The 19700-nt window shown below is 45.1% G+C and overlaps 1 protein-coding gene across 1 annotated transcript in view; it reads left to right on the top strand.

The window, feature by feature from the left end:
* The first annotated feature begins 226 nt into the window (after positions 1–226).
* Positions 227–19700, top strand: part of DCC (DCC netrin 1 receptor) — a 602355-nt gene continuing 582881 nt past the window's right edge. The window contains exon 1 of the mRNA XM_057405653.1: positions 227–620. Within this exon, the coding sequence (XP_057261636.1) occupies positions 530–620 (91 nt within the window). The 5' untranslated portion in view covers positions 227–529. The remainder of the gene's footprint in view (positions 621–19700) is intronic.

Here is a 19700-nt window from a genome sequence, read left to right as displayed (position 1 = left end):
AGCTCCCGGACCCCGTGAGGAGGACGCCGCAGCTCTCCCTGCCCTGCTCTTCCCTTCGCTTCCCTTCGCTCCTCGGGCCGGGAGCAGAGCCGCCCGCTGCGCCCTGCCCGAGCATCGGCGCTTTTACCCTCCACATCCCCTCGTCTTTATTATTCTGTCATTCTTTGTACTTGGCGCCGCGCTGGACATGGAGCCGCCGCTGCTCCTGTGACGGGTTTTTGGTCAGGATTCTCCTGTGTGTGTTGTGGGTTGCGTTTTTTCCCTTCCAGCGGTGGGAGGACCCTTCCCCTTCTCCTTGAGTTACTTCCCTGCGCGCTCGGCATCCTCGGAGCCTCTTGGTGCTGAACGCAACTTTTCCTCCTCCCTCCGCACCCGCTCCCCCTCCGCTGTCAGCGGGTACCGGCGAGGGAGGCGAGCTCCGGCGAGGAGGAGGAGGAGGAGAAGAGGAGGAGGAGGCAGGAGGGGCTGTGTGTGCATGTGTGTCTGCTGCCGGAGACCGGGACCCGGCGCTGGAGGTGTCCGCTGAAATATGGAGCATAGTCTTGGATGTGTTTGGGTACCAAAGCTGGTTTTTCTCCTCTTGGTGTTCTCGCTGGCGAGCCTGCATCCTCGAGTCGACGGTAAGTCATCTCTGCCGCGTTTCCCTCCTCTTTCCAGGGCGAGGGTGTTTTTTTCTCCGCAACCTGCCTGTTCCTCTTGTGCTAAAGCACTTTCTCACCCTCTGCAAGTGCGATTTCGTTTTTTTTTCGGGGGGTTTTGTTGTTGTTGCTGCTGCTCCGTTTTTGTTGTGAGCTTTTGCATCACCTCCCACAGATGGGAAGGGGAACCGGGGTTAGAAGCGCTTTGCGCAGCCTTGGAGAGAAAAGGCAGCACTGGAAAGAAGGAAATCCATGGAAAATAAATGAGAAATGTGGCTGGAGGTAACATAATAGGTGTGTAAGTCTGTGTGCCGTGGTGGTGATAAGGTTAGTTCCCATTCTATTTTGCACCTGATCCGTCTCGCAACTGGATGTATTCGCCTGTAGCTTTTTGGGTCTGTGTGCTGAAAGCAAGGGAAGGGGCTGCCTTTACTGAGGAAAGGAATAAGAGCAGTGGATGAGTTAGCAAGGCAGAGATCGCAGTTACCCGCAAAGCATCTTCCAACTCTATCAGGCTGCAATTCTTTGGGGCTGCACCTCTCTTGCCGCACTTGGCAGGCACATTTTCCAATTAAAAATGGCAAAGCTGGTTGTGTGTGGAACTGGAGTAGGGGAGGAACTGACAGAGCGATGCTCCGGGGCTACTTGTACGGGAGATACAGAAGGGCTCGGCGGTGCACAGATCTCTCATTGAGAAAGAAGGAAAAGGGGAATGGGAGAATGAGCCAAGAAGTGTTAGGAACTAAGAAAGTGCAGCTTTGATTTGCAGGAGGCTCTGGGTGTGTGAGTGCACGGTGGAGGGAGATGCGTGAGGGGAAATACCAGTGCTCATTTAATTCTCTCCTAAAGAAACCAAGGAACACTTTGGTAGGAGAAGCCTTGGGAAGGGGGGAGACTGGAAAACGCACATGTCTGTGCACACTGCTCTCGCAGCAGCGACAGAGGAACAATGGGAACCAACTCCCCACACCACGCACACCAGCACTAGAGCAGATTTTTTGTGAAGGGGGAAAGTGCTGCATGAGAAGTGTTTTGCTAAAAGATCCTCGGTGAAGCTCAGGTTATCAGCTGTATGCAAATGGCAATTGCCCATGGAGGTGGTGCTTCCTTTACACAACTTGGGGGGGGGGGGGGGAAGGGGGTATCTTTTGATTGTCCTGGTTTTGGACAGTTAGCAAGTAAACTGGAAGATGCTTCTCCAGCAAACCTCGAATGAGGGTTATTTTGAGTGTGTGTGTCCTCAGCATTGTCCTCTGCAGTTACTTGTGTGGAAGGTGGGACCTGGGCAGTGGGAGCAGCATGATGAATAGGTGTCTCTCTTGCCTTTGCAGCTTAAAGGCTGGGAGATGGGAGACATGGCAGTGATCCTCCTTCATGACAGATGATTGACTTGCAGGCTCCTTTGCTGCCAAAGGAGGGATATAGGCAGAGGCTCTGTGTGAAGGTGCCCAGGGAGCTAAGGAGGCCGTGTGCTGTGTCAGGGGCCAGACGCGCGGCTAAACCATTGCTCCCGCAGCATGGTGTGGATGTTGTTTTGTGGTCCATGGGTGAAACAGCCACATATTTTCCAGCTACACATATTGGTTGTGTGTTTCACACGCCACCTATGATACACAGGTGTTCATCGCACTGGTTTTGAAGGTGGCATCTCTTGTGCTGTGCTTCGCAGGCTGCAGGTGGGCAAAGTTTTCTCAGCACCGCAGCCCCAGGGGCTGTCACGAGTTTGTGCTTTCCCAAGCATCCCTGTCACTGTCCTAACTCAGCCAACGGAATTGAGTAAAGCAGACTTTTGGGGCAAGGCTGTGCCCTCTGCTTGCTCATTGTGGTGTTTCCAGTGCCATGCAGGAGGTGTGGGCAGGAGGTTCGGGCAGCACTGTGCTGGCACGGTCCCGTCGCAGCAGGGCATGGGCAGGCAGCAAGCCTTTCTAACAAAGGGCTCCTGGAGATGCTGCACAATGGGGCCAGCGCCGCTCCTGCTCCCTGTCCAAATCCCGGAGTCACTGTGGGCACGCTGGGGTGTGCTCAAAACTTTGGTACCAAAGGGTAGTGGTGCATCCCTGTGCAGGCAGGGGCACGCTGCTTCTGGCTGGGTACGAGTCCTGTTTCTGTTGTTTGCCATTGTGTGTGAGGGGCAAAGTGTTTTGGGAGGGATGAGACAAAAAGTAGAGCACACTGTTGGACTTGTCCTCGTTAAAAACATGTATACATGTATATGTGGACGAAGAACAGCAGCATTTGCCATTTTGGAAAGAGACCATGGAAAACATGTTTCTGATCAAGGCAGATGTAAATGATGTTGGGTTTGATTATTATAGTGTTGTATGGTTTGTTCTGTGTATGTCTTAAAGTAACCACAAAATATCTTTTTTTTTTTTTTTTTTTTTAAATTTTAACCTGTAGGTGGTGATTTAACTCAATCTTCAAAGTTTTGTTGGGTTTTTGTTTTTTTTTTTTTCCTGAATGGTTTCTGTGTTTGGTCTCTTTGACTCCCACTAGCTCCCAGTGAGAAATTCAGTGTTGGTGCAGCACGTCAGAGCCCGGTGATGGCTGGGTACGATGGCAATCACTTCTCTGAGTGGTGCAGTATAAATCACCAGTGACCTGTCACAGCATCCATTTCCCATGCGCTGCAGTTGCCCTCTGTGTTGTGAGGCCCATGAGCCACCACACGTGTTAACAGGAGTGGGAGAACCGCCGTGTGTTCATGAGTATTTTTAAAAATGGAAATGAGCTCAGTTGAGGATGAGCCATTTACATTTAAGTAGTCGTCGTCTTTGTATAGTTTGATGAATGTTTTTATATTCAGCTGCTGTTGTTTTATGTCTTTTTGTCCTCACTCCCCCCTTCTCCATATCCATATGGATACAGGACCAGTGCTGCCTTTAAATACGCAGTCAGGAATGTTTGTTTACAATGAGATTATGCCAAGTGCAATCATCTCCAGATTTCACACTTGGTTCATTTATCCTTCACTGCTACTCCCTTGTCCTTCCTAGTACAAAACTTAGCGTGAAAGATCTGTTCCAGAGCACAAGGCGTGGCAGCACCATCAAGATATTCTCCCTGCATTTCTGTGTCTGAGCCCTTGTTTGGTTGCCTGTTTTACTCTGGGACAGCAAGGTCTTTGGGGCAGGACTGTGAGGGCTTTGCTGTGCAGATTCACAGCAGGATCATGATATGCAGCGAGGGCTTCCAGGATCAAAATGATTAATAAGTAGAAGGAAGCCTGTGAGTCTTCTCCTTCAGGGTGCAGATTGCAGTCCAGGTGAGTTCTTCACATCATCTGGCTGAGCTTAAGCTCAGAACTAGTGCACTGACCTTGCTCTTTGCACTTCCCTGGAGCAGCCTGGGTGGAGTAATGGAGGAACAAGCCCTGTCTTCTCCCAACCCACCCAAGCTTTCCCTGCACTGCCAAGGAAGCAGAGAACCTCGCTTTGCATCCCCATCCTGTCTCACATTTAGACTGGTGAAGGACTGGTGCTGGGTGTCGGCTGGTATTTCCCAGTAGCCTGTGGTTTAACACCATCCTGCAATAACCTATGCTCTGCCTCAGCTCACTTCCTGAAGCATGTATTGCATATGATGGCTAGGTTGGCCTCTTCTAACAGGAGACAGCTGTCAATCCAGTGAGATGATAGCTAGAATAACTCTTCCAGTTTCAGTCAAAGTCATTCACCAGATGACCAGCACATGGATTTTCCACCAAATGTCCTTTAGAGGGCTCAGACTGATTTATCAAATGGTTTTTAATGAGATGAAATAATGCCACAAAATCATCTGTTTCCTATGAGCCTGCTTGCCTGGCATACCCAGCTGCAAGGACTGAAACTGCAATGGGCTTCCACCTCCATTCTTGATGGGAAGGGTTATTGCAGAGACTTTAGCAAATGTGCTAATGTGAGTAAGCTGTGAAATAAATTTGCCCTTTTCTGGTATTTAAACATCCTATCGCACTGAAGCTCACTGGTTCTCCTCCATGCCAGCCTAAGACAAGGCTTGGCTGTGCCACTCTGCAGGTGTAGGGACATGGATCCAAAGAATACAGCAGGAGCCAACAGGTATGTTCTTGCCTCATGTTTGCTGTTGCTAATCCCTCGATGGATGTGATCTACATGAATTAGTTGCTTCGTGTATTGAATGAGGTGGTTGCGAATGAAGCTAACACTCAAAGAGGGAACACGTTTCCACATGCCTAATTTTCCCTGCTGCTGAAACGCAGCTCCGTGAGTCAATGGAACAAGTCTCTTTGTTGTAATACAAATAGATGGAAATTTCTTAAAATGTTGGCCTTGCCTGAATAAAAAGTATACTGACAAATTCCACTGAGGCTTTCATGACTAATTAACTAAAGGCAAAAAAAAAAAAAAAAAAAATCACTCGCTGTGTTAAAATTATCCTTTCTCTAAGAAATTGACCTAAATTCTTCTTTCCATTGGAATCCAAAGTAAACACACTGGCCCTGTCTTCATTTCCTTTGCACCCCTCTCACCATGCCCTCGGCTGGATGGAGATGCTCCTGCCCTGAGGTGAAAGTATCAGCAGCACCCAAGTCCTCTGGAAGCCATCCACCATCTACCAGCTGCTCTTGGCTCTTTCCCAAGTCTGTCACCACCCTTACTTTGAATTTGCTGAAGTGAATTCCTTCCTCCATGCTATCCTGAGCATTCATCTGCCAAAAAACTAGGTACCGCAGTGTTCTTCATCTGAACTGTGTGATTGTGCAGCAGGCAGGGCTGAGCTCAGGTGCTTTGCAGGAGCTGGCTTCACTACCAGCGTTAATGCCATTGTTTGCCCAACTCCCTGGTGCATGTTCCTGGTGCTCGTTTTACAGAATTCCTTCTCATGTTTGCTGTGGGGATGGCTTAAAAATTGTTACTGGTTCAGGTCCTTGGGAAATTAAATATACTTCATATGCCCGTTACCTTTCTCTTCCCCATTTCCTTCTATAAACTTCCAACCTGTTTGACCACTTCTGCTGTTGAAAAGTACCCATGCTCTCCTCAGCAAGATAAAGGATGTTTGATGCTTTGGAGTCTTTATTTAATATGGGTATAGAGCCTTGGGAAGTTGATATTTGCTCCGTTGGGTCTTCTGACTGGGTTGAATGAGATTTTGAGCAACCTGGTCTAGTGGAAGGTGTCCCTGCCTGTGGCAAGGGGCTGGAAATGGATGAGCTTTCAGGTCCCTTCCAACACAAACCATTCCATGATTCTGTGGTTCTGCACATCTGCCTATACAGAAAGCTATCCAACTATGGAAAACGATGACTGAAAGTGAAGTGCATCTCTTGATTTCTGACAGTAAATTCACTGGTAAAATAGAGTATATTATTCCTGAAAGATAACATATCAGATAATTGTAAACCTAGCAAAATTGTTTCTTTCTAACAACATTTCTCAATTTCAGGTTTGATGTGAAGGGCTACAGCTAAATTGGGCTAATGACAAACAAGAACATCTCGCTTAAGTGTCTGGAGATGTCTGCACTATAAAGGAAACTGAATTCTCAGAGAGGCATGATAAATGCACAGTTAAATGTCTCAATTTCTGTCTCAGTTGATGGCAGTCATTTGTCGATCGTAATGCCAATATCTGCTATAATTTTATAAGTGCTCTGAAGTATTCAAAATACATTCATAACTACTCTAAATTGCTGCCCAAAGTTTCAGCACACTATTGGTTGTCAAACAGAGAAGTTGGAAGAATAGTATCTACTTGGAAATCGCACTACTGCCTGAACACGAGGTATCTTCTCACCCTGCAAATCAGAGTTTAAAATTGTGAGACTACTGAAGTTTTGATGGTTTTGTTTTCCTTTAATGGTGCTTTATGAGCAGATTTACTGTATTGGTCATGTGCACTCAGTCCATGGTCACACTTTCCTTGGATGGAGGGCTCACAAGGTGCCTCCTCTCCCAGCTGGGAAGCAGCAGGTAAACAACCCTCAGCTTCGTCATTTCCAAAGCTTTGATACCAATTTCCACCCATTTTGGGAAACAACATCCTTACCAGTGGAGCAGTTTGACTCATTGAAACAATATTCACCATTGTTCCCTTCTGGGGTCTTACAGCAAGAACAAGAAGCAACAAAAGTAGATAGAGTGTAAAATAAAGATGCTGGAAATCACACAGAAAGGCTCCTGTTCTGTGCACAGAGCTTCCTGGACAGTGCAACAACCTCAACGCAACCACCAGTGCAGGTGTTTATGGAAACGTTTACTTTAGTTGGAGAAGGTGGGTGTGTTGGATGCTTACTGTGACACTGCGTTAGGAATCACAGAATGATCCAAATCACAGAGCTGGTGCTTGCTTGATGTGAATGTGCCATGGAATGAAGGATGTACCATGGGAGGTGAGGCTGCTCGTTGGGGAGTGGATGGAGAGCTTGATAAATTGCAGGGTTATAGCTCTTTTGAGAGGCTCTGTAGATTAGCTGAACTAAGGTCAGCTCTTCAATCACCAGAAGAGCTCTGCAATGAACGACAGTCTCTTAGTTCATATTTTTATCATTTATATAATAATAATAGTTTCCCAACCTGGCGTTCGTGTGCTGTATACCCTGTCAGTCAATGGGGTCTTCAGGTATTATGCTGACAGATACTATGTTGTGTTTGTCCTGCACAGGTGAGGAGCTAAATTTCTGTATTTCCGATTTGTCATCACTTTGTGCTGTCCTTTTTTTTAACTCAGCATCATGGCTCTGTTCTTGTCTCCTGTTTCTCAAGTTTCTGTTTACTCACACTGCATATCTTCTGCCATCTCCCCAGCTGCCCAGTGTCACATCTGTGCAACAACTGGAAGTACTGACTGTTGTAGTGGAAACAGCAGCAAGGTTACTCTTGGGTGTGGGTAGTTTCTACAGTGAAAGACAGTAGAGAGATTATCAAGGTCTTCAGGGAGACCTTAGAGCAGCCTTCAAAAACTAAAGGGGGCTGACAAGAAACCCGGAGAGGGGCTTTGAACAAGGGCCTATAGGGACAGGCCAAGGGGAATGGCTTTAACCTGCCCGAGGGGAGACTGAGATGAGCTCTTAGGCAGAAGCTCTTTGCTGTGAGGGTGCTGAGGCGCTGGCACAGGGTGCCCAGAGAAGCTGTGGCTGCCCCATCCCTGGCAGTGTTCAAGGCCAGGTTGGACCCAGGAGCTTGGAGCAAGCTGCTCTAGTGGAAGAGGTCCCTGCCTGTGGCAGTAGTTTGGAACAGGGTGAGCTTTAGCATCCCTTCCAACGCAAACCAGTCTATGATTCTGTGGTTCTGTTATTATAGCATTACAAATTAGTTCCCTGCTTGCTTTTGAGTACGCTGGGTAAACAAAGATTTTAATAAAAAATAGTGAAGTTTGTATCGTCTGCCAGGCTGGTCACAGATTTGAGTCTCAAGGCAAAGCAATTAAGGACAAGTCCTCGCTTGAGCCCTGTATGAGATACACTTATGCATGTGCTTGAGATCTTGTGGCCAGGATGGGAACAGATAATATTTTCACTAAAAGAGGAATCATTTGTTCATTTAGTGTATTCTGTGTATGGACAATCCATATAACTTCAGTCATTTCTCGTGCAGTGCTATGATTCTAAAGTGATGCTTGACATATGCTCCTGCCTATGGTGTGATCTGCAGCTAAACTGGTGGGCACTTCTGTCTGGCTGTTGAACTCTGAGAGTGGTAATTAGACAAAACATTAGACAGCTCTGGGCAAGATCAATCGATATAATTGTTTGAAGTGTTTCTTTCTATAGGCAGGACTTCCCAAAGCATTGCAATTAAAAGCTGAAGGTTGCTTCCCTAGGAATGCAGTTGATGTAGGACAAGGAGTGGTCTATCTTGGGGCTGGCATCAGGTACCTGGTTTCATCTTTAGCCCACAGCTAAATCATCCTTCCCCTTGTCTCTCTGACACTCTTTCCCTCTCTAGCCAAAGACTAAAAAGCATTTTAAAAGCACTCTTTTGAGTTTTTCTCTGTTATCTTTTATTCCTCTTGGAAGTATAATGGGAAGAAGAAAGACATTTTAAAAGGCTCTGATGGGCCTTCGTCCATATTCCCTTTTTTTTTTTCTTCCCTGCCTTCTGAAGCCCAGAGGAAGGAGAGCAAAAAAGACCTTAAAACTTTTCCTCTGATCTTCCATGGTGATGAAGACACACAATGAACTGTGGTTGTGGTGGGACCTGAAAGCACTAGCCTCTTTTCTGCTGAAGCAGCAGTGTGTTTTCTCCCTGGGATTGAGGCTTTGGTTGGCATTGTCGTGGTGACAGGCACTCATGTCCAATGCCAGGGAAGGACCTCTGCAAGTTCTCTGTGGGACTGTAATTAGTAATCGCAGTTTTGCCTCAGTCACAGTTTGTGCTCACCTACCTCCAGAATCACAGAATCCCAGACTGGTTTGGGTTGGAAGGGACCTTAAAGCTCATCCAGTTCTAACCCACTGCCACTGGTCTCATCTCAATCTCTTCCCTGGCAAGTTAAAGCTATTCCCCCTTGTCCTGTCCCTACAGGTCCAAAGCCCTCTTCAGCTTCATATGGTTGCAGTTATGTGGAGTTTTCCCCAAATTCATCAAATTAGTCAACATTCATTCTCATTTTCCAAATGTCATAGTGATTGCACTTCTCTTATCCGATGTGAAAATCCTTTTTCCTGGTTTGTTCTTCATTTATTGTATTGTAGATGCTGCTGAACACGCTGTTGGAGTGACTGGTAATCCTTATGTCTTATACGTTGCATTTAAATATGGCAAAAAGGCCCATGATCCCTCATTCTGCTTTGGAAGGAAGCTTCCTAGATTTTTTTTTACTTAGAAGGTTGAAGATGTTTAGATGAATAATTGAAGAGGAGTCTGCCATACATATGAAAGTAGTTAACAGTCTTAGATTTAGACTTTGCCATTAGAAAGGATATTGGGATTTTTAGGTATTTATTTATGGGGCCTCCAGACCTGCTTATTTTCCCTGTACAGGATGAATACTGTTTCCTCTTGCGTGAGAAACAGTGTGAAGCAAGTTAAAAAATTAACTGAATCTGACTGCTCTTGTTTTACTGTTCATGATTAGGAGGATGCAAAATGAGATGTTTTTATACTGCTGAATGGTGTCAGAAATTTTGTGTGTCTGTGACAGAGATACCAATAGGCGCTGGTAGGTCCCATGGTCAAAGTGTCGGTAGGGCATTCAGTCAACAAGCAGCGCAAGGATGCTCAGAAAAAGGCATCAGTGCTCAAGATTTGAAAGTGCTGTAGGACTGAGGGTTTTGTACGTTTAGTGCATTTGCAAAAAAGCATATGGTTTTGTGTTTTTACATGTATGATGTTAATTGGTTTTGACATTAAAAGTAAGGGGGTACTCTGTGGAAATTAAAACTACGTGCTTTGAAATAGCAGGTGTGTGTTGTAAGAAATATATTCAGGTCTGGCAGAGGCTGTTACACAGGGCAGTTTGCTCTGATCTCCCTCTCACATAAGCATTATTCTTTTTTTTTGTTTTGTTTTTATTAAGGTGAAATAAAGGTCTTCTGGGTGAAAGATTCAGGAGAAAACTGGGTAAACAGCTCTATTTCCATACTGCCCACAGAATTCTCTGAGCCCACAGTAATGGGCATAAATCAGATTATTTTTATTTTTTTTTTAGTCCATCAAATGTCAATGATCTAAACAATTAAAGAAAGAGAAAGGTTGTTTTGGTACATAAGGCCAGGTTTTCAACCTGAATAAATCTTCACTGAATTCCATGGAGACATCTTCACATCAACAAAGTCCTCTTAACACAATTTCTGGTTGATCATTTGCATTCCTTGTGAGCTTGCATAGGTGCTGGTTCTTTGCAACCAAATAGCTTTGCTCTAGCAGGTGTATTGATATTAAAAGGGTTGTTAACACCTCTCCAGAGGGGGATATTCCATTACCAGTAACTCTATCAAGCTCTTCCATCTGTGTAGGGAATTTGTCAGAAGCTGGTGTTAATGTTATTAAAAGTATTAGTTATCTCTTTTTTTTATGTCTAATTGAATTGCATCATTACTATAACTCCAATACAATAAATGAAAAATGATATCACCACAAGGGCAGCGACCTCTTGAGGTTGGGAGTAATGCTCTATGCTCAACCATCCAGGCACAACTGGGACAGTGTCATGACTCTCTTAATAAGCAAATTTTCCCATCCTGATGGAGGGGAGGTTTGGTACTTAAATGGATGCTCTGGCTTGGAGCCACCCAAATCCATCAGCACTGTCGCTTCATTGCAGATAGTTTTTTGGGAATCAAATATGAATCATAGAATTATAGAATAGTTAGGGTTGGAAAGGACCTTAAGATCATCTAGTTCCAACACCCCTGCCATGGAAAGAGACACCTCACACTAAACCATGAAATAACTTTGATCTCAAACATGCAAATAAATAATACTCTGGCTTTTTATTTCCTCCTTCCCCTGATTCTCCTTACATAAGATTAATCTGCCTTTACTGCAAATTCTTTGTGGAGTGAAGCCATTGATGAAGAAACAATGATGATGAATACTCCATCCCTGGCAGTGTTCAAGTCCAGGTTGGACAGGGCCTTTGGTGACATGATGTAGTGTAAGCTGTCCCTGCCCCTGTAAGATCTTAAGGTTCTTTCCAATCCAAACCGTTCTGTGGTTCTATGATTAATCACAGGGGACATCCCTGTGTGTGTCATGCCCAGGCTCACATTGCTCCTGCTTGTCATAGTTTTTCATAGGAACACCTCCCAGCAATGACAATTGCATCTGTCAATAACTACAAAACTTAGCTAGCTTTCCAGAAGACACCCTAATGCATGAGATGTGGGAGAACAAGCTCAAATCCAGAGAGAAACCAGAGCAGAGCCCAAAGTGGGTGTATCAGTTTTTTTTCTAAGTTGGAGATACTGGCCATAGAAGTGAAACATTGCTCCTTGGGGAAGCGGAAAGAAAGGCATAGACACCTGGTTGGTTGTTTAATTTGCTGCCCACCAGTGATGGCCACCAGCTACTGCTGGTGGCAATGAGACCTCTGGCTGCAGCTGAAGTGCAGAAGAAAGATATTACAGTGACAATACAGGACAAACAAGATTATTCATCACACACAAGACTCTGAGAGCTGTAGTGTCAGGAGTATGTTATAGCAGATCCCTGGGCTATATTATACCATTAATTTTTTTAAAAGCAATATTCTTGACAGGTTTTAATGGGAAAGTCCACTTACAAATCAATGGTGTGATTCAGTCCTGTATTTATTAACACATTCCTCAGATTGCAGATGAGTGAAACTACCTGAGTACAATTCAAATGGCCCTTAAATGTGGAGTGTGATAGTATTTGAGTGTCCAATAATTTATATTGCCAGACTCTGTCTTGGTAAATGAGATCTGTCTCTGTGCATTAATATTCCAAATACCTGATAGCAATAACTATTTCATTAGTTCTGATTGTACTTGACATCTACATTGCCAGGAGTTTCCCTGAATCACCCTTTGCTCGGCTCCATGCTTTGCCACTAAACGCCCTGTTCCCATCTGGTAGGTAAATGGGTTGTGTCAGAAATAAGTAAACCTTTATACAAGGTCAGTTTGGGTCATTGCATGACTAAAAAACAACAAAAAATGCAGCCAGACACTTCTGGAGCTGGGGTTAACTTTCCTAGTTTTCTCAGTCTGATAAATGGATGCTGATGCAGAGGTTTCCATCCCAAGAGCTTCTCCTTGACAGAGCTGTAGAGCTAAAGGTCCCAGGGTCCTTCCCATGAGGAAACCTGAGGATGAGGCCAGTCCACTCAGGTATAATTCTTTCTGTAATTTTCTACTAGGTTTTCAATCATCCCCGTTCTAAAATCTCATTTTACCAAATTACTCTGTGATGCTGCCACAGCCTTATAAGTGTCCTGTTGCTGCTTGTCCATGAAATTAAATGAGGGTGGGGAGGTGCTAATCACAGTTAAGGCTAAACAACTGCAAACGCCTACGAAGGATGGTAAAATGCTTTGAGATTCCTGTAGTAAAAGGGTACGACACAATTGTAAAGTATGACTGTCATAAAACGCTGATCTTCTTAGCTCTAGTAAGCTCCAAATGAGGCTAGTTAGACTGACAATAAATTACATTTTAAAAGGTAATTCAGTGAATGTATGATGAAAATTTGTCCTCTTAGTATGTGATCTGTCAGCAACTTATCTGAATTTGGTTTTCATTTTTTGCAGGGCATTTCTTGATGGCATATACATTATTCTTTAATATAAAGAAGAAAACAGCTAATGATTTCCAAAATTCATCTTAGTTTGGCTCCTGGGAGGTAGATGGTCTTTTAAAATTATAATCTGTAAACATATTCCCCAAAATCTTTTGCAGCTGCCTCCTGAAACTCTGACAAAAAAAAACCAAACACATTCCTTCTTTGCGGTCCTTAGTCTGAAAATGAAGTGTTGTTAATTGCTGAAGGCCTTCCCTTAGCCCTCTGTTACTGTAAAAGACATTCATGTAATTGGGTTGCTCAGCCTGGAGAAGAAAAGACTCTGGGGAGACATTTAGGGCAGCTCCCAGTGCACAAAGGAGCTACGGGAAAGCTGGAGAGGGGCTTGGGACAAGGGCCTGTAGGGACAGGCCAAGGGGAATGGCTTTAACCTGCCAGAGGGGAGACTGAGATGAGCTCTTAGGCAGAAGCTCTTCCCTGTGAGGGTGCTGAGGCGCTGGCACAGGGTGCCCAGAGAAGCTGTGGCTGCCCCATCCCTGGCAGTGTTCAAGGGCAGGTTGGACACAGGGGCTTGGAGCAAGCTGCTCTGGTGGAAGGGGTCCCTGCTCATGGCAGGGGGTTGGAACTGGACGAGTTTTAAGCTCCCAACACAAACCAGTCTGGGATTCCTGGTCTTCACAGCCTTAAAAGGCTGCACAGGAGATGAAAAATACCCCTCTGCATTCCTTTGAGCTACAGCAGGTGAATTCTCAGAATTGTTCATAGTAATTTTTCTGCTCATTAATGGCTTTCCTGGGCAGATGAATTGTAACCTTGCACAAAATCGAAACGTTAAGGCAACAGGCAAATGACAGAACTGGAGTTGAGTATTGCTTCTTAGTTTGTACTTAAGCAATAACTGTAATGTTTGCAGCCCAGGACTTAATTGTCAACTGTCAGGACCAGAAGGGCTACAGCTAGCAAACACCTCCCATCCTCTGCTTCTGTCTGCACACCCCCAGCTAAAACAGCGTATAGATGCATGATACAAAGCGAATTTTCCCTAATTAGATTGCCAGGGGCTGTTTTTCCGCTTTTTTGTGGAGTGAGTTCTGCTGGGCTTCTCGTATCTCCTGTCACACTCAGGGACATGAGTATCACCACGTCACATCTAGGAGTTACAGACTCTGGTCTCTATAAACTCTTTAGAAGGGTGCCTGCATGTATTTTGAGGGTTCATTGCGTGCAGTGAAGCTCTGTGGACCTTCCTGCATCAGGTTTCCATTGTGTAGTGGTTCTGTGGATTGGGCTTGATGACCCTGGTTGTCTTGTCCCATCCAAAGCCCTGTGTGGAATAACTCTTTCTACACATCCGGTCAAATTGGAGCCCTCCTTGTTGGGACCTCCCTGCTATGAGTGAGACCCGGTGGGAAAATACCTGCTCTAGTATACTAGAAATATATATAGAAATAACTATATAGAAATAACTTCACATTTCTGAAAGCTTGTCATTTAAGGCATGGTAACACATATTAATCTGTGGAGAAAAATAGTCACCTCCAGGTGGTGTATTGTCTGACCTGCCTTGATTTCTATCTTGAGATAATGCCAGCCTTCACAAGGTACCTACTTTATTCTATTCTTTATTCTATTCTTTACTCTACTTTATTTGTATGACTGTATAATATTAAGGAAACCTGAACATCAGCATTACGAATGACACTCTTTTTTTCAGCCTTGTGCAAATGATCTCTAATGCAAGTTTGGTATTGAATTAAAGAAGTGACCTTTGTGGCATTTACCTGAAGCACAGGGCATGGGCAGAGAGTGCAGAGTCGCTATAATTAGGGGCACTGCAGACCGGGAGGCTCTCCTATCAAAGCTTGCCTCGGAGCAATGGATGCCTCAAGCAAGAATCTCTAAGTAGAGGCAGAGGCAAGGAAATGCTTGTTATCAGAGGGTTAGGGCAGATCCTCTTGAAACTTTGTTGTATACTAGATTATGGTAAAAGAAAAGGAGCTGGAAGTCAACAAACTCTCCCGTGCATTAGAGAAGTGCAAAAGGCATTTTCCTCTGTGATGCTGTTTCCCAGATCTTCCTGCAGCACTGCTGAGTTTGACCTGTTTGACACCCTCCATGTTTTAGGCAGTGACTCAGTAAGGGAATTGTCTTCTTTTTTTTTTCTTTTTTTTTTAGGTAGAGATTTTTTAAATGTCGCATACTAGTAGACTATACATTTATTTTATTATTTTTATAACAAATTGAGTGTAAAATAAACAGAAATATACTTTCTGCCTAAACGGACAGGATCATATCCTTTTTTGCAGTCTAATGGCTTCTGTGGGTGCTGTGAACATGTGGACAAGGGATGAAATCCATGTATTTGCATGTTGTTTTGTATCTCAGATATAGCCGGGTGGGCACATATGTATGCGTTTATGTATATAATATATGTGCATTATGTACGTATCTATAGCGAGAGAGAAAATGTAGGTTCTTGGAAAACTAGAGTTAGAAAAGCTAACAAGCATGCTGGAAAAACTGAAATTAAAATTACAAGTGCACAGAACTGTGATAATTATTTTTCCCCATTAGATTGTTTGAGTAATAGAATCACACAATCCCAGACTGGTTTGTGTTGGAAGGGACCTTAAAGCTCACCCAGTTCCAACCCCTGCCACAGGCAGGGACACCTTCCACTGGAGCAGCTTGCTCCAAGCCCCTGTGTCCAACCTGGCCTTGAACACTGCCAGGGATGGGGCAGCCACAGCTTCTCTGGGCACCCTGTGCCAGCGCCTCAGCACCCTCACAGCAAAGAGCTTCTGCCTAAGAGCTCATCTCAGTCTCCCCTCGGGCAGGTTAAAGCCATTCCCCTTGGCCTGTCCCTACATCCCTTGCCCCAAGCCCCTCTCCAGCTTTCCTGCAGCCCCTTCAGGCACTGGAGCTGCTCTCAGGTCTCCCCTTCAGGAACCTTCTCTTCCCCAGGCTGCCCCAGCCCAGCTCTCTCGGCCTGGCTCCAGAGCAGAGCTGCTCCAGCCCTCGCAGCATCTCCATGGCCTCCTCTGGCCTCGCTCCAACAGCTCCACGTCCCTCTTGTGCTGCTGCCCCAGAGCTGGATCAGGACTGCAGGGGGTTCTCCCCATAGCACAGCCGAGGGGCAGGATCCCCTCCCTGAGCTGCTGCTCACGCTCTGGGGGTGCAGCCCAGCACACAGGGTGGTTCTGGGCTCAAGTGCTCACTGAAGCTGGGTCATGGGGAGCTTCTCCTCACCCAACACCCCAAGTCCTTCTTCTCAGGGCTGCTCCCAATAAGCTAGAAAGATGTGACTTGTACTGAAGCTTCCAGTTCGAATTTGTAGGGGGAAAATAGTCATTGCATTATTTGCACTTCAGGAATCAGGGGTTCAATGACAGATTAAACGCATCCTAGTAATCTTTCGCCACTGCACACTGATGCTAATTTTGTAAGCTGATGAGATCCATCCGCGAGTCCTGAAAAAGCTGGAAAATGAAGTTGTGGAGCTGCTGGCCATCATATTTGAGAAATCATGGCAGTCACGTAAAGTTCCTGATGACTGGAAAAAGGGAAATATAACCCCCATTTTCAAGAAGGGGAAAATGGATGACCCAGGGAATTACAGACCAGTCAGTCTCACCTCTGTGCCTGGCAAAATCTTGGAGCAGATTCTCCTGGAAGGCATGCTAAGGCACATGAAAAACAACAAGGTGCTTGGTGACAGCCAGCATGGCTTCACTGAGGGGAAATCCTGCCTGACCAATTTGGTGGCCTTCTATGATGGGGCTACGGAAGTGATGGACAGGGGTAGAGCAGTTGATGTCATCTACCTGGACTTGTGCAAAGCTTTTGACACAACATCCTTGTCTCTAAATTGGAGAGACATCCATTTGATGGATGGACCACTCGGTGCATAAAGAATTGGCTGGATGGCCGCACACAAAGAGTTGTGGTCAATGGCTCCATGCCCAGCTGGAGACCAGTAACGAGTGGTGTCCCTCAGGGATCGGGGTTGGGACCGGTCTTGTTCAACATCTTTGTCGCTGACGTGGACAGTGGGATTGAGTGTGCCCTCAGCAAGTTTGCCGATGACACCAAGCTCTGTGGTTTGGTTGATACCCTGGAGGGAAGGAATGCCATCCAGAGGGACCTTGACACGCTTGTGAGCTGGGCTGATGCCAACCTCATGGAGTTTAACCATGCCAAGTGCAAGGTCCTACACCTGGGTCAGAGCAATCCCAGGCACAGCTACAGGTTGGGCAGAGAAGAGATTCAGAGCAGCCCAAGGAGAAGGACTTGGGGGTGTTGGTCGATGGGAAAATGAACATGAGCCAGCAGTGTGTGCTTGCAGCCCAGAAAGCAACCGTATCCTGGGCTGCATCAAAAGGAGCGTGACCAGCAGGTTATGAAGGTGATCCTGCCCCTCTACTCTGCTCTTGTGAGACCTCACCTGGAGCATTGTGTGCAGTTCTGGTGTCCTCAACATAAAAAGGACATGGAACTGTTGGAACAAGTGCAGAGGAGGCCATGAGGATGATCAGGGGACTGAAGCACCTCCCGTATGAAGACAGGCTGAGAAATTTGGGGCTGTTCAGCCTGGAGAAGAGAAGGCTGCATGGAGACCTCATAGCAGCCTTCCAGTATTTGAAGGGGGGCTATAAAGATGCTGGGGATGGACTGTTAGTTAGGGACTGTAGTGACAGGACAAAGGGTAACAAGTTCAAACTTAAACAGGGGATGTTTAGGCTGGATATAAGAAGGAAATTCTTTCCTGTGAGGGTGGTGAGGCACTGGAATGGGTTGCCCAGGGAGGTTGTGAATGCTCCAACCCTGGTGGTGCTCAAGACCAGGTTGGATGAGGCCTTGGGTGAGATGGTTTAGCGTAAGGTGTCCCTGCCCACGGCACGGGGGGTGGAACTAGCTGATCTTAAGGTCCTTTCCAACCCTAACTATTCTATGATTCTATGATGTGTGTTGAAAGCCAGTGAGGTGGCAATCTCCCTCCCCCCATAGAGAATTAGAAAATTTCCCCCGTTTTGATCTATAGTGTAAATTAGGGTTATAAAGTGGAGTGCTACATCTTCATTAAAAGAGGAGACAGTAATCATGAGACCATGCAGCCTGATGGCGCAGCGCTTTCAGTCGGTCTTTTGTTGCTGGGTGAGGGTTTTTTTGGATTATGACTACTGAATATTGGTTCTGCACTCATGCAACCATATGACTTTGAGAGCAACCTGTGATCAACAGAAACATGCACACATTTTCATGAAAAGATGTGGTGCTTTATTGAAATATTTTATATTGCTTATCAGCGCATGGATTCCTTAAAAATATTTTTTAAGTAGGTATTTAATGACTTTTCCTGTAAATTATAATAGTGAACAGTACCCAGGGACAGATTTTATAAGTATAAATCAGAAGTATGACTTCATGCCAAGTTTTGGCCCCCTGGGGTTTTCTATTTTCACTTCCAAATAGCGACAAATTATGTGTTTTGCATACAATTAATGTGTTTTTAATGAACAATTAGAAAATTGCTGTGGGATGAAATTACTGTGATTTAAACTTTGACTTTCAAAGGAAAAACTGCCCTCTGTATCTATGCATGTGCCAGACTTTTTTCCATACAAGTTTTATTGCCTTTGCAATCCCTTTTGGGGTTTTAACTGAGCCTGGACCTCTGTAAAAGCTGCTTCTTATGCGATATGAAAAAAGCTGTTGATGTTTTGAGGTTTCCCCATGTTGGGACAGATTTTGGGCAATGACTGGAAATAATATCTTGGAAAAGCAGGGTCTGTAGGTCTGAGTTCCCTCCTGTTCCTGCAGATCAGTAGACACCTTAACCAAAGTGGTTGCACCCATGTAGAAATGCTGGCACAGAATTCATGAGGCTTAATTTCTGCACCATGGTAAATCTCAGGTGTTCCTGTGATCTCAGCCTGGGTCACATCTGGGATTAGGATCAGGGCTTTAGGCTTGATAGTCACTTGCAGAGATTTCAGCTGTTGTCTAACATGGATTTATTGTGTTTGACAGAATTTAATTCTGACATTTCTGTAGAAATCAGAATAATTTTCTCACACCTGTGTTTCATGAGATGATTGGCTTTATAAGAGCAGAGAAAGTAAATGTGAGAGGGGAAGGAGAAACATTGATTTATAATGCGTTGAGCCTGAGCTTTACATACGTAATGTGGCTCCTTTATTTTGTGATGGAAATTGCAAGAATGGTTGTGAGCTTTCAGTATTTCCCAGATTGAAACCAGTGATGGGTGGGTTTGGTGCATTATATGAACACACTGCTGAGTATCCATCCAGACAGTGGAATCTCTGTAAAATGAAAATCTTTTTCCCATTTTACTGTCCTGTAACTGTGAGGGGGACAACATGGCTGCAGCCAAGCAGCACTCGTGTTGCCTTTGGTTTGCACAATGGCAGCGCTGGGTTTTCAAGCACTTGACATCTGGTTAAGTACATATCTAAGTGCACTTAAAATTTCTTACAGAGTTCAACAATCTGAAGTTCTGGCATTTACGAGGTGAAACAAAGACATAAAATATCTCTTGTTCGTGAGCAAATTAAGCATTTGTTTCAGTCTCTGTTTTCACAACCCAAATCCTGTGCTGGTATGAAAGTTTGTAATATTGTGTCTTCCCACTCCTTCACAAGGATCTAAAGGGGCTTTCTTATGCTGTAGAAGCTCATGTCTATGTGCTTTGACTAGGTAGAGGGACAGAATAATTGATTGGTTATGGTACTATTTCTGTGTTGTTCATTATGTTAAAGTGAAGCGCTGTAAATGGGCAATCAATATCAGAGTAAAGGTACGTGACATCACCTTCTGTCACCACAGATTCCTCTTCTTTTGTTTTGTCATTTTGTGAAGTCAAAGGACAGAGGGAA

Source organism: Pezoporus wallicus, unplaced genomic scaffold (genome assembly GCF_028554395.1).
Source record: "Pezoporus wallicus isolate ANWC-B61680 ecotype Strahan unplaced genomic scaffold, APGP_CSIRO_Pwel_v1 scaffold_13428, whole genome shotgun sequence".
Taxonomy (NCBI): Eukaryota; Metazoa; Chordata; class Aves; order Psittaciformes; family Psittacidae; genus Pezoporus; species Pezoporus wallicus.
This window is presented reverse-complemented; position numbering and strand designations above follow the sequence as displayed.